General features: G+C 41.2%; 1 protein-coding gene across 1 annotated transcript in view; it reads right to left on the bottom strand.

The window, feature by feature from the left end:
* Window positions 1-1,328: 1,328 nt before the first annotated feature.
* Window positions 1,329-13,612, bottom strand: part of SLC15A3 (solute carrier family 15 member 3) — a 30,253-nt gene continuing 17,969 nt past the window's right edge. Inside the window, exons 5-8 of the mRNA XM_070735932.1 lie at window positions 11,835-12,003; window positions 5,371-5,529; window positions 3,926-4,084; window positions 1,329-3,655 (exon numbers count right to left, since the gene is read on the bottom strand). Coding sequence (XP_070592033.1) covers window positions 3,531-3,655; window positions 3,926-4,084; window positions 5,371-5,529; window positions 11,835-12,003 — 612 coding nt within the window. The 3' untranslated portion in view covers window positions 1,329-3,530. The remainder of the gene's footprint in view (window positions 3,656-3,925; window positions 4,085-5,370; window positions 5,530-11,834; window positions 12,004-13,612) is intronic.

Raw genomic sequence — 13,612 nt, 5'->3', positions numbered from 1 at the left:
TTTTTCACCATCCCCAGGCTTTAGGAGGCTTCTTGATGTTCGAAAAGAAGGCCGAAAATCAGAGCTGACATAGGGCAACGCCTCACATGCCCTTAGATATGGCACGTGTGCCATCGCTTCGTCAACACTGTCTTAGGATCTCCTGAAATAAAGTAGTAAACTGCAAATCATTAATTGCATTTTTTTTCCTGATTAAATTTCATGTTACTTCTAAAATAGCTTTACTTCTCATCAGTCCTATACGCCTGGTTATGTCGAGGATTATACAAGTGTGGAGAGTACACAGGATGGTCTTGAAAGACAGAAGGAAGATCTGTTACCACGGCAACAATCAGACAAGTGTGGCTTGAGTCCAGGCTAAAAAAGAGATTTACAAAAGCACCTCAGGCAATTCTCCCACTCCCCCTCTGTTCCCATGAAGATAGGAGAGGGAGGCACAAGATTTAGTTATTGTAGCTATTTTAATAAAAGTAGATTTAGACCTCATTTGCTATCTGTTTTTAATCTGGCCTACTTTATGAAGCAGACAACTGGTGAACTGTCAAGTATGAAATTTTATAGTTAACACTAATTTGAATTTTTAAAAATTCAAGGGCAAATTGAAAGCTTGGGAAGCTGAATCTGAAATAAGCAACCCCAATACAGTAGGTTTAATTTTACAGTCCAGATCAAAAACTTGAAAACTCTCTCTCTTTGACTCTCTCTCTTTCTTTTTAAATCATCCATTTCAGAGATGGATTTGGACCAGTTCAACCGAACCGGTAGCAAGCTGTTGGTAATGTTACGATGATGTCACGGAATCGATTCTGTCTGTGCTGATCTGTGGATGTCGCCATCTTTCTTTCTTTTTAAATTTCTCTCTAGAATTTCAATTTTTTTCCCAGGGTTTTTTCTTCTGAGTTTATAGCACTATGCACCATATTGTTTTTGGCTTTTTTGGCTTGTTTTTGCTTCTGAACATGTGCAGAAGCTGAGTTTTCAGCGGGGGTGGGGGGGTGGGGACGCTGTCTGACTGCTCGCTCCCTAAACAACCTCACAAGTTTTCAACCTCTTCTGGAGAGGCTTTATTTAAAAAAAGAAACCTGCAAAGAAACCTGCAAGACCTTGAGCTGACAGCTTCTGGTAAGATATGTATCTCATAACCACCCTACCCCATCTGCCACCCCCAAATTGCACCCCACTGTGAGTGTCTGTCAGCCCTTTTGTGCAAGGAAAAACTTTACACTAAAGAAAAACATCTCATGAGTGTGAGGCAATTAACAACTTCTTGCACTCACAAGAAGTTTTTCTTTACTGTGCAAGGGCTGGGAGTTACTCCGAGGCTCTTATTTATTTTATTTTATTTATTTTTAATTTTTTTAATTAAATTTTATTACAACAAACAAAAAAATACTTAAAAGAAAACGTGCCCAACACCAATAAAACGCCACCACCATTTAGGGGGTTAAATTATTTGCAATAAGTTTCCATTTCTTCCTTAGCTCCGGTTTACATTTCTTTTCATACAAAAAGTGATTGGAATTTATTTTTCACATTGTCGTCATAAATTCTACTTAAGATATAATTTTTCACCTTATTCCATCGTGCCATCAGCTTCTCCAATTTATTTTCATCAAAGTTATTTAATTTTATTTCCATAATTTCGAAGTGGATGTGGTCTACCATGTACCAGTACCAATTCTGGATTGTCCATTTATTTCTATCCTTCCACCCTAATACCACTACTGCTTGAGCGCTTTCCAAAGCTGCTGTTTTGATTTCTTTAAATTCTCGTAATTCCCCATATTTAACTAGTGTTGTTAATTCTTTTGTAATAATCCAATTAATGTTTAGCATATTATTTATTTCATTCTGTACTTCCTTCCAAAATTTTTGAACTTCAACACATTCCCAGAGCATATGCATAAAAACTCTTTTATTTGGCAACCATGCCAGCAATTTCCTTTTCCTTTCCTCTGGAAGTGTGCTAGTTTTACTGGCGTGAAATACCAAGGCTCTGAGGAGCAAAACTTCCATCCCCTGAATCCTAGAGCCACAGCCTCCTGACCCTGCCAGCCCGCCAACTTTTTGTTCACTGGGGAGGACAAAATGCGAAGCTTCTCCCCACTTCAGAAGCAACTTCCAGGCTGGGCAAAACATCCTCCTCTGAGAGCTCCGCCACTTGGGGGGAAAGCTCCCAGCTGGGTAAGATAGATCAGGGCACGTTGAAGACTGGGGTAGGTTGCTGAAAAGAAAACTTCCAATACCTTCCTATTACATTAACAAAGGTAAGCTATTAATACAAGGTTTTATTCCATAATTGTGATCCCCATTGTTGTGGTTCAGCCTGAGCCAGATCAAAGACCAGCTGCGTCTCTGCTGGCTCCATGCCCGGGGGAGGCTGAGAGCAGAGAGGAGAGTTCTTGGCAGTCAGACAGTGCAGACAGCAGTCACGAAAGTGAAGGTGATGCAAGGCCTGGGAGCCCTGGGGAAGGGCTCTCTCAAGCAAGTAGCTGTGATTCCCTGGAGTCCCTGGATGATGATGCACAAGCTATCATTAGTATGCGGCAGAGACGCATAGCTCAAAGGAGAAATCAACTGCGTAGATATTATCAGCATTAAATGAGGAACACCAGGGGGTTGGGTGTGGTCCTCATTAGCAGGGAAAGGTTTATAAGGCATGAGAACCATTCCGGCAGCGTGGAGTGTTATCAAAGGGGAGTTGGTGTTATCTGCATTTTCTCTCAGCGTTTTTGTTCCTGGATCGTGGCCCAGCAGCCTTGAAGACTGGTGGGAGGTGTGTGTCCGTTGGCTCAACAGCCTCGTCTGACATCAAGGATCCTGTGTTTCTGTATGAATAATTGCCTTCATGTATCTATTTGGAGTTCCAGTGTTTTCCTGATCTGTAAGGACATTTTCTGTTGGCTTCTTTTCTCTTTACCATTATAAAACTGTGTTTGGATTCAACCGGTGTGTCTGGCTTATCTTTTTGGGTTGGTCATAGCTTCCGGAGTGACCCAGACAGAACACCCATGAAGTCCACATTTGCAATGCTGATATTTGTCTGGAAAGTATCAGAAGCTTCTGATGACTTTCAAACCTCCAAATTACATGAATATCTATGTACAAGTATATACAATATATATGACATTCTCCTTTCTTAAGGGTTTAATTTTGTCTCCCCCCCCCCAAAATGGATCAGCTCAAAGGAGATTGTAAGCACTAGGAAGGGCAAGAACCATTTTGATGGATCCAGAAACTGATCTGTTTAACTTACATCCAGTAGTTAATATCTTAGCTTCAAACTTCACATAACCCCACTACTCATATTGAGTTTCTGGAAAACATGAACACTTCAAAAAAGAAAGTGTAGTTCTTAGTATCCTGATGTCAGTAATCTGGATTACCGTCTCTTAATTTTCATTAATGTAGCCTTCATAACATTGGAATCAGTTAACTTTCTGAAAATGCCATAGCATTAAACTGCCTGTTGAGGACTAGAGAGCAGGTGTGCCTTCTTGCAGTCCTGAAAACTGTCATCAGTTGTTCTCTCAGCTGGTGGGTCGCTGTTGACGCTCATAGCGGATGGAGATGAACATAAAGAGGATGCACGTTACTGCCTGAATCCCACTTAGGAGGAAGAAATAATAATCCATCCGACATTTGTTGATGTTTCCTAGGCAAGAAAGAGAGAAAAAGAGAGCCTTTAGTATACAGCAGCAGAAAGCTGTCTCCTTGCATTCTGCAGCCTTCACAGGTCCAGGAATCCTTTGTGTACAACAGTCTTTTGACAACATGTTTTTAAATAATTTTCTCTCGGTCTCCTCCAGTCTACCTGTCTTTACCACAAGGTGTTCGGCTTTGCTGGACAACAGTAAAAACTCTTAAATGGCTTCTCCATTGTCTTTAGTAGAGGAAGGGTCTAAAGGGTATGGCAGGTGCTCACCAAAATCTTTTGGGCAGTACATCCAACCACTTGTTGACAGGGAGAGTAAACTCAGGAGGCCAGATCCTAAAAGAGATCCAAGTCCAGAAATGAAGAAGAAGAGACCCATGATTGCTCCTTGCATGGTTCTGGGAGCTTCAGAATAGGCAAATTCCAGCCCTGGGAAAACAGAAAGAATTCAAAGGATTAGCAACCTAGAGGGGCAAATTTAAAGTACAGTGATACCTTGTATTACAAACTTAATTGGTTCTGGGACGAGGTTCTTGAGGTGAAAAGTTTGTAAGACGAAACAATGTTTCCCATAGGAATCAATGGAAAAGCAATTAATGCATGCAAGCCCAAAATTCACCCCTTTTGCCAGCCAAAGCGCCCGTTTTTGCACTGCTGGGATTCCCCTGAGGTTCCCCTCCATAGGAAACCCCACCTCTGGACTTCTGTGTTTTTGTGATGCTGCAGGGGAATCCCAGCATCGGAAAAACAAGTGCTTCGCTGTCAACGGAAGTATGGAGGTGGGGTTTCCCCATGGAGAGGAGCCTCAGGGGAATCCCAGCAGCGCAAAAATGGGTGCTTTGCTGGCAACAGAAGTCCAGAGGCGGGGCATCCCAGCGGCGGCGGTGGGTTTGTAAGGTGAAAATAGTTTGTAAGAAGAGGCAAAAAAATCTTAAACCCTGGGTTTGTATCTCGAAAAGTTTGTATGACGAGGTGTTTGTAAGATGAGGTATCACTGTAGTAGGTTTGAAGGATAGTTCAAGGCTTCTGAAGTCATGACGAGAACTCTGTACATTTTCATCTTTTGGTGCAACTAGCTGCACTACATTCGGATCAGGAAATTCTGGTTTAATGCTGATATAGGAAAAACAGGGCTAACCACAAAACCTTTAACCTTAGACTATCTACAATTGACCTCTCCCCCTTTCTAAAAGGTCTGTAAGGGGCGTGCATAAGTGCACCATTGTGCCTACTGTCCCTGTCTTACTGTTCTATTGTCTTCTATCATTACTTTTTATCATTATCTATAGAAACGTAGAAGACTGACAGCAGAAAAAGACCTCATGATCCATCTAGTCTGCCCTTATACTATTTTTTGTATTTTATCTTAGGGTGGATATATGTTTATCCCAGGCATGTTTACATTCAGTTACTGTGGATTTACCAACCACGTCTGCTGGAAGTTTGTTCCAAGGATCTACTACTCTTTCAGTAAAATAATATTTTCTCATGTTGCTTTTGATCTTTCCCCCAACTAGCTTCAGATTGTGTCCCCTTGTTCTTGTGTCCACTTTCCTATTAAAAACACTTCCCTCCTGAACCTTATTTAACCCTTTGACATATTTAAATCTAATGTTATTTAATGTTTTATTTGTACAAATTACCATCCTATTTATTCTTTGGGAAATAAATAAATAAAAATAAATAAATAAATAAGGCCTTGTTCCCTGGCTTACCTGGAATGCTGGCAAAGATTTCACTGATTCCAATGAGTAAATATTGAGGGATTTGCCAGAAAATGGAGAGAGGGGCTGCAAAGTATTCATCTTTCCCAATTCGTTGCGTGATTGTCTGGTTGTTGTTCACATATTGCAGCCGCTTAGTTTCCAGGAAACCTAGAAAGGAGAAAAGCATTTGGCCCCAGAATAAGATGTTGCGAAGAACATTTTCTCTATGAGGCAGATTTTTAAAAGTTAGAAACCAGGTGTCATATCTTTGCTATATTAGGTATCAAATATTTACCATTGGGTTATTTTATTCAGAGACATTTCCTTACTCTAAACAGAAATATGATGAACAAGGGTGGAGAAAAAGCAGGAGCATCTTCCAACACTCTGTCAGCTTGCTTCCCCCTTTGAGTTGCCATATGTGAATCTGGCAAGGAGCATTGGAAATCTCCTCCCTTTCCCTTTCCTTCTCAGCAGGCAGATAAGTAACTGCTAATGGGTGGAGGAGGGCAGAAGGGATTGTGAGACTGTTTGGGAAACTGTTAGGGAATTTTGAAAATGAAGATCATGTGACTTCAATAGTAGTAGCCCAGCAGTGCACACTAAAGCAGTGCACAACTTCCCCAAATTCCATTCCCTCTGGAGTTTTAGATTTTAGACACATTCTGTAAATTAACCCATTTGAGGTTCCATGGTTCAAAATCATTTCCCTATGACAGTGATGGTTAACCTTTTTTTCCTTGAGTGCTGAAAGAGGGTGGATGCATGCTATCGCGCATGCCCAAGTGCCCACACCCACAATTCAATGCCTGGGTAGGGCGAAAACAGCTTCCTCCACCCCTTGGGGGCCCTCTGGAGGCCAGAAATGGCCTGTTCCCCAACTTCTAGTGGGCCCAATAGGCCCGTATTTCTCCCTCCACGGGCTCCAAAGGCTTCCCTGGAGCTGGGGGAGGGTAAAAATGTCCTCCCCCATCCCTCCAGAGGCTCTCTGGAAACCAAAAACGCCCTCTCAGAGTCTCTGTGTGAGCCAAAAATCAGCTGGCCGGCACACACATGCACGTTGGAGTTAAGCTAGGGCAACGGCTCGCGTGCCAGCAAATATGGCTCCGCGTGCCACCTATGGCACCCGTGCCATAGGTTCGCCATCACTACCCTTTGATATACGGTTTCACCCAATTAAAAGCCGTGTTGAGAGTTTTAGTAGTATATAGATTAAAGTATCACTAACAAACAGTAGTGTAACCCAATACGGTGAACCTTTTTTGGCTGAGAATCCAAAATGCAATGCCCTCCCCCTGTGCATGCGCACAACCCCCATGCTGCCCCCCCCATGCAGGCGCAAAACCACCCCTGCTGCTCCTTGTGCATGCACATAGGCCTCACTGAAGCTTCCAATTGGCCCTATTGGGCCATTTTTCTCCATCCCCAGGTTTCAGCAGAAAAGAAGGCCAAAACTCAGCTGGCCTTTGTATGCATACGCGCTGAAGCTGACATAGGGCAATACCTCATGTGCTCTCAGATATGGCTCCATGTGCCACCTGTGGCATGTGTGCCACAGGTTTGCCATCCCTGGTAGATCCTGTTTAAAAAGGAGCCACATGAAGCACTTCACACTTCAGCATACTCTGTGGGCTGATCCTCGCCTCAGCTTTAATTTGTTCCAAAATTTGTTTTTATTTCAGTCTATGGTACGATTAATAACCATCTCCAAAGCTACAATGTGAAAGCATCTGTTTTCTTTCACTTTCTCAAGTGGCCAGACTGCAGAACAACTAATAATTGTACAGAACAACATCAAGACAGAGCATTCAAAATTTTAACTGGAAACCAGGACACTGGTTTGCTTATAAAGTACACAAAGAACTAGAAGAATACCGTATTTTTCGCTCCATAAGACGCAGTTTTTTTCCTCCCAAAGTAGGATGAAAAATCAGCCACGTCTTATGGAGCGAAGATGCAGGCAGGGAGGGGGGGGAGGCGCTGGAGCAGAGGGGGGGGGGCGGCAATATACTCATCTGGAGACCGCCGCCTCTGTCGCCGCCTCTCCTCTTCCCAACCCCGAAGAGAGCCGCACCTTTCGGCCTCCGGAAGTGCTGGGCCGGGGGACGCCTCCACCCTGCAGGTTTAGGAGGCGGAGCAGCACCGGAGGAGCGTTGGCGGTTCCGAGCCTTTGGGAAGGCTACGGGAATCGCTTCAGGAGGCGGGGAGGTCTCGAAGACACAAAACCCAGCCAGTCGCTCGCAGCCGGCCGCCGCCTGTGCAAAGTTTGGCTGCGAACTCGGCTGGCTAGCTGCTGCCTGGCCCCCTCCCTCCCGGAGGAGGATCTTCCTTCGCACCACCAGCGGCGCTCCCCCCGCCAGCCAGCCAAGCCCCACGCCCGCCGGAGCCGGCTCCTCGCTCTCCCCCCGCTGCCCGCCGCGTTTGCAGGAGGTGGGGAGGATCGGGCGGCCCGCCAAGGCCAGGAGGGACGCCGCTGCCCCCCTCCCTCTCTCCGCCCGCCGCTGCGCCTCCTGCTGAGCCCCCTCGGCCCCGCGCGGCGCCTGTCAGAGGAAGCTGCCCTGTCCCGGCCAGGATCCGGGGGCGAGATCGTCGGGGTTTGAGGGGCCCTAAACCGCCCACAGCAGAAAAACAGAAAAAATAAGGGAGAGAGAAAGAGAGAGAAAGGAAGAGGAGAGATAGAAAGGGGGAGAGATAGAGAAGGAGAGAGAGAAAGAGAGAGATACAAAGAGAGTGAGTGAGAGAAGGAGAGATAAGAGAGAGAAAGAAAGAGGGACAGAGAGAAAGAAAGAGGGACAGAGAGAAAGAAAGAGAAGAACAGAGAGAAAGAAATAGAGGGACAGAGAAAGGGAGAGGAGAGAGAGAAAGGGGGAGAGAGAAAGAGGGAGAGATAGAGAAGGAGAGAGAGAAAGAGAGAGATACAAAGAGAGTGAGTGAGAGAAGGAGAGATAGAGAGAGATAGAAAGAAAGAGGGACAGAGAGAAAGAAAGAGAGGGACAGAGAGAAAGAAAGAGGGACAGAGAGAAAGGAAGAGAGGGACAGAGAGAAGGAAAGAGAGGGACAGAGAGAAAGAAAGAGAGGGACAGAGAGAAAGAAAGAGAGGGACAGAGAGAAAGAAAGAGGGACAGAGAGAAAGGAAGAGAGGGACAGAGAGAAGGAAAGAGAGGGACAGAGAGAAAGAAAGAGAGGGACAGAGAGAAAGAAAGAGAGGGACAGAGAGAAGGAAAGAGAGGGACAGAGAGAAGGAAAGAGGGACAGAGAGAAAGAAAGAGAGGGACAGAGAAAGGGAGAGAGAGAAAGAGAAAGAAAGGTAGAGAGAAAGAGGGAGAGATAGAAAGAAAGAGAGAGGGGGGCTTGTTTGTATATTTTCCCAATTCCCCTAGGGCAGTGTTATTGTAATAAATATTTTAGCCTACTTTTTGGCTCAAAATATTTTTTTTCTATTTTCCTCCTCTAAAAACTAGGTGCGTCTTATCAGCAGGTGCGTCTTATAGAGCGAAAAATACGGTAGATTATGTTTTGCAAGGATGAGGGATGTAGGCTTGGTAAGAGATTGAGGGGATTCAAGGAGATTGCTAGAATATGCTCAGAACAGCTCTGGGCTGTCACCAGGGAGAGGTTGGGATGCCAGGCACTTGAACATTCAGTCCCCAGAGTGTATATAACTATGTTGGCTTAAATGTTAATGATCAAGATTTTTAATTACTGAGGCATAGACAGTACTGTACAGAATGAAGGTATTGTTTCCCTTGAGTCAGGATCCTATTAACTACTTGATTGATTGATTACATTTTTATACTCCCAGACTTAAAAATCTAACTCCTTACATTATAAATCATACCTAAAAAAAAAAAAGATTAAAAATCAAGGTAAAAAAAGATCTACAACAATATAAGTGCATCATGATAACTAGTCGCTGTCCAAATCTCCTCAAAGCATTCTGCTTTGTTCTTGAAGGCTAACAATGAAGGACGTAGCATGATTTTTAGAGGAAGATTATTCCATAATATGGGAGTTGCAACTGTCTATGAGCCTTCAAGTTGTGAACTTAGGATGCATTAAAAGATGTTGATAGTGCTGGGTGAGCTAGCTGCTTCTACAGAGAAAAAGGACTCCTGCCAAGTATTACAAGGTTTTATAGGTCCAAAATAGCACTTGGAATTTTACCAAGAAAGCTACTGGTAACTAGTGCAATAACCATAAAACACATGTTAGCTGATTATAGTAATTTTGATTTGCTAATACACAGGCTGTTGTATTTTTCAAGGAGGTGTAAACCAAATTGGGGCAACAGTGTCAACAATTACATGAGTTGCATTTTCATACAATGCAGAAATGGTTTGCATTGTCATTTTTCAAGCGCAGAAGCAAATATAGCTAACATTCCATTTAGCTGTAAGGTGAAATAGGTTTTCAAAGCTTTGTTTGCTCTAAAATACAAAGAAGTAAGCAAGAAAATGGAAAGAAAAAGAAAGAAAAAACACAAAAAAAGCAGAAGCGAAGAAACGAGGAAATCAGAGAGGTTTTTTTTAAAGTGTTACATTAAACTTTGACCACACAGAATATATATTAGCCTATCTTTCCTTTATGCCAATAGAAAGCTAATTCAGAAATAAATGAATATGTATCATATCATTAACTGGTTTCTTTTTTATAACAGTGTGATATTGTTCTCCATGTCACTTTTGTAGCCTGTCATTGGTAGAACCATTTTTGATGCTATCTCTGCCTTTCAATACAACTTATTCCATATCTACCATTACTTCCATAACATCTTTTAGACATATTCTATCCATAGAAGCAAACACTACTATTGACATTGTTGATACTAACTTCTGATTCCATTTTTCAAAATGTGTCCATCAGTATTATCAGTGTTTTAATGTTTTGTATCAATTTATAAGCCCCAATTAATTAGCTGGCTCGTGTATTTTTTCTTCTTTAAGAAAAAATCTTTAGTTCCCTCTAGTGTCTAATTTTTAAAATTGCTTATCCTTATTATGTCTTGCTAAAAGCCCAAACAAATCTATTTCTTTTGGGAAGGACTCTTTACAGTTACAATCAATTAAATTAAAAATATGATTAGAAAAGAAAATTCATGAGCTTAGTGTCCTTTAAAGGGCAAGGATCACATTTATGAGCGGGATGACTATTCTTATTGTTATTCAGATCTCAAAATCTACTGGGGAGTATTGTCTATGGTCTTCTTGTGAGGAGCAACTATTCAGAGTACATGAGGACGCTGTCCCATTCTCTCCTTGTCTAGAGAGGTTCTGAAGAGCCTGATCTACTCATTGACTCTTTGTTGTTTGCTGCAGCCTTTGGCCCAGGTTTTTGTGGTGCCATCTTCAGTCTGCCAGTTCTTCTTCTGGAAACTCTTTTTATAGCTCATTTTGAAACCAAATATCTAGCTGGTGTTTTTTTCAGCATAACATAACATAACATAATTTCTGTATAGCACCCTGTACTGATAAATTCAGTTGTTCATACATTTACTGCTGGTTGAAATCCTATCTTCCATAGTCATTTTAACATTTTCAGTGCATAATTCAATGTTACATTAGCAGATTTAAGCTTTATTCATCTTATTTATTATTTATTTATTAGATTTGTATGCCGCCCCTCTCTGAAGACTTTCCAAAACCATATTAACAAATGTATGATTATTAATAAATATATGTATATCAACCTAAAACTGGACAATCATGGGACAAACCCATACCGTATATCCAAATATCTCCTCCATAATTTTATACTTATAGAATTATGAAGTTGGTAGACAGTTTTTTTCTAAATATTCTCTGATGGGTGCAATAAATATGAAAAAAATTAAACTTATCTCACAATTACGAGAAATGATATTGTTTATTTAATTTATTTCAAACTTCTCACAAATAACCAATATTCATCTTAGTAAACTTTTTAAATACTATGTATTCTATATACTGTACAGTCAAAACCATTCAAAACAATTTTAGTACTAACAGGTATAATATATGCAGCTATTAGAGTTGGATCAAATTATGAAATTAGAAGATTTAATTGAATAGATGGTCATTCTGCAGCTTTAGACATTACAGATTGTTAGAAACCTTTTCCTCTTAGGCTAATTATTTAAAGATATTTTTAAAATGTCCAGACAACAAATAATAAACTGGGTTTTTTTTACAAATATCCAGAGATAGGTTAAAGACTATCAGAAATACATAATAACTGTTCCGATTGAATAACTTTATAATTTACTAAATGCTTTAGGATGTATCAATCAATGTTGATTTTAGACCATTCATTCTAAGCAGGATTTGCTAAATTTTCCTTAAGAGGCCTGTAAAAGCCAATATGTCAGGCTAGGCAAACCAGGTCATGACCAAATCATGCCTGGTGTTTCTTTTTTTAACATTTTAGCCTCTCTTGCTATAGGTGTAAGGAATGTGAGTACAAGGTAACTTGTATGAGCTTATAAATGAAGTGCTTACCTGCTAATAGGACTGAGCCAAGGCCAAAGATCATGCCTAGGGCCATTCTCCTCAGTGCTGATGGCAACAGCTTCTTCTTTGCTAGGAATGGGTCTATCACCCGGTCCTTCAATGGAATGAGAATCAACAGAACCACTACGTTGGCTAGAAGGAGCCAGGCATCTGGAAACTGATGAGACAATGAGGAAAAGAAGGTAAATATTATTCTGTATCTCCCAAAAACTTTTATTTAGATTTGATTTGATTTGATTTGTATGCCGCCCCTCTCCGTAGACTTTTAAGGTGTTTGGTAATGAATGAAACTCAACAAGTTTCTATGGACTAGAATCTGAGTCCCATTGCTCCTAGCTCAGCAACTTAACCACAATTCCTACTTGAGTTCTTTTCCATTACACAAAAAAGGCTGTTTTTCGAATCTCTAAAGAGTCAATGAACAAAACTAATTTATAATTTTTATAGATCCACGCAGTTTCTCACCTTCCAATAGTTGTGCAACTGCTTTATATCTTTGAAGTCCCCTATTATTCACAGCATCAGGAATAGCTACTGGAAGCGATACAAAAGTGCTAGGAGATGTGGATGGAGTTGAAAATTGAATACCCACTGATGTTCCACAACGCTGATTGTATTAATGTCAGATCCCCTCAACTAGCACACATTCTCAATGTTCTTGCCCAGGCTTGTTTCTCCTCCAGGCGAATCGAGAACACCTGAAATCATATTTTACTCCTTCTAACGTTCCTGGATTGATTATATACAGGCAAGAGGCTTTCAGCACAGTTTCCACTGAAAGTGATTTGCAATAAGCAAAAACCTTATCTGGATTACCCTTGGACTGTTCATCCAGATGTTTTAACAGATTTCAGCAGAACATCCTATTTCTCAGTCATGTGAATCAGCCTTTAGCAAGGCCATTCGGTAAACTGGGGCAGTAACATCTGTTAGCTGGAGTGAGGAAAGATGTGTGGTGAATGATCCAGTGATTCAAATCTGTATCACATATGTACGTAACCCTTTCCCCTCTTTTTTTTTTTTTTAGTTTGTAAGGGGAGAGGGGGATAGTATGATTTTTGTATCTGTTTGTGGTTCAATAAGACATTCCGCAGATTCTTGGCAATAATGAGCAATTGTTGCTTCGGGGTTCAGATGAATTGTAGTAGAAGTCTCTTAACCACAAATATATTTACCCGCTAGATTTAAATTCATAGTGATAGGCAGTGTTCCCTCTAATTTTTTTGGGGGGTGGGCGGAAAAGTATAGTGTCTGAGCGGCAGTCCCTTCGGGACTGGGCGGCACTCTTTCCCTCTCACTCTTTCCCTCTCGGCTTCTGGGCAGGTTTGAAAAACTCTGAGTTGATGATGATTTTTAAGTGAGCCATTGCTCACTGCTCAGCTTAGAGGGAACTATGGTGATAGGAGTACAAATTAAAAGAAGAAGCATCAATTTATTTTCATCTTGAAATAACAGATCTCTTTGAGGAAAAAAATTGAAATCATCATATATTTTTTTAGAATCCTCACTATCCTACTTATGCACACTCTTTTTGAATGTTTCAGCAATTCCTCTACCATATGTATCTTTTATGTACACTGAGAGCATATGCATCAAGACAAATTCCTTGTGTGTCCAATCACATTTGGTCAATAAAGAATTCTATTCTATTCTATTCTATTCTATTCTATTCTATTCTATTCTATTCTATTTTATTCTATTCTATTCTATTCTATTCTAGTCTAGTCTAGTCTAGTCTAGTCTAGTCTATAATCCAGTTTGTGGCT

This window comes from Erythrolamprus reginae, chromosome 1 (genome assembly GCF_031021105.1).
Source record: "Erythrolamprus reginae isolate rEryReg1 chromosome 1, rEryReg1.hap1, whole genome shotgun sequence".
Classification (NCBI taxonomy): Eukaryota; Metazoa; Chordata; class Lepidosauria; order Squamata; family Dipsadidae; genus Erythrolamprus; species Erythrolamprus reginae.
Note: the sequence above shows the minus strand (reverse complement) of the source record. Positions and strands in the feature narration are given on the sequence as shown.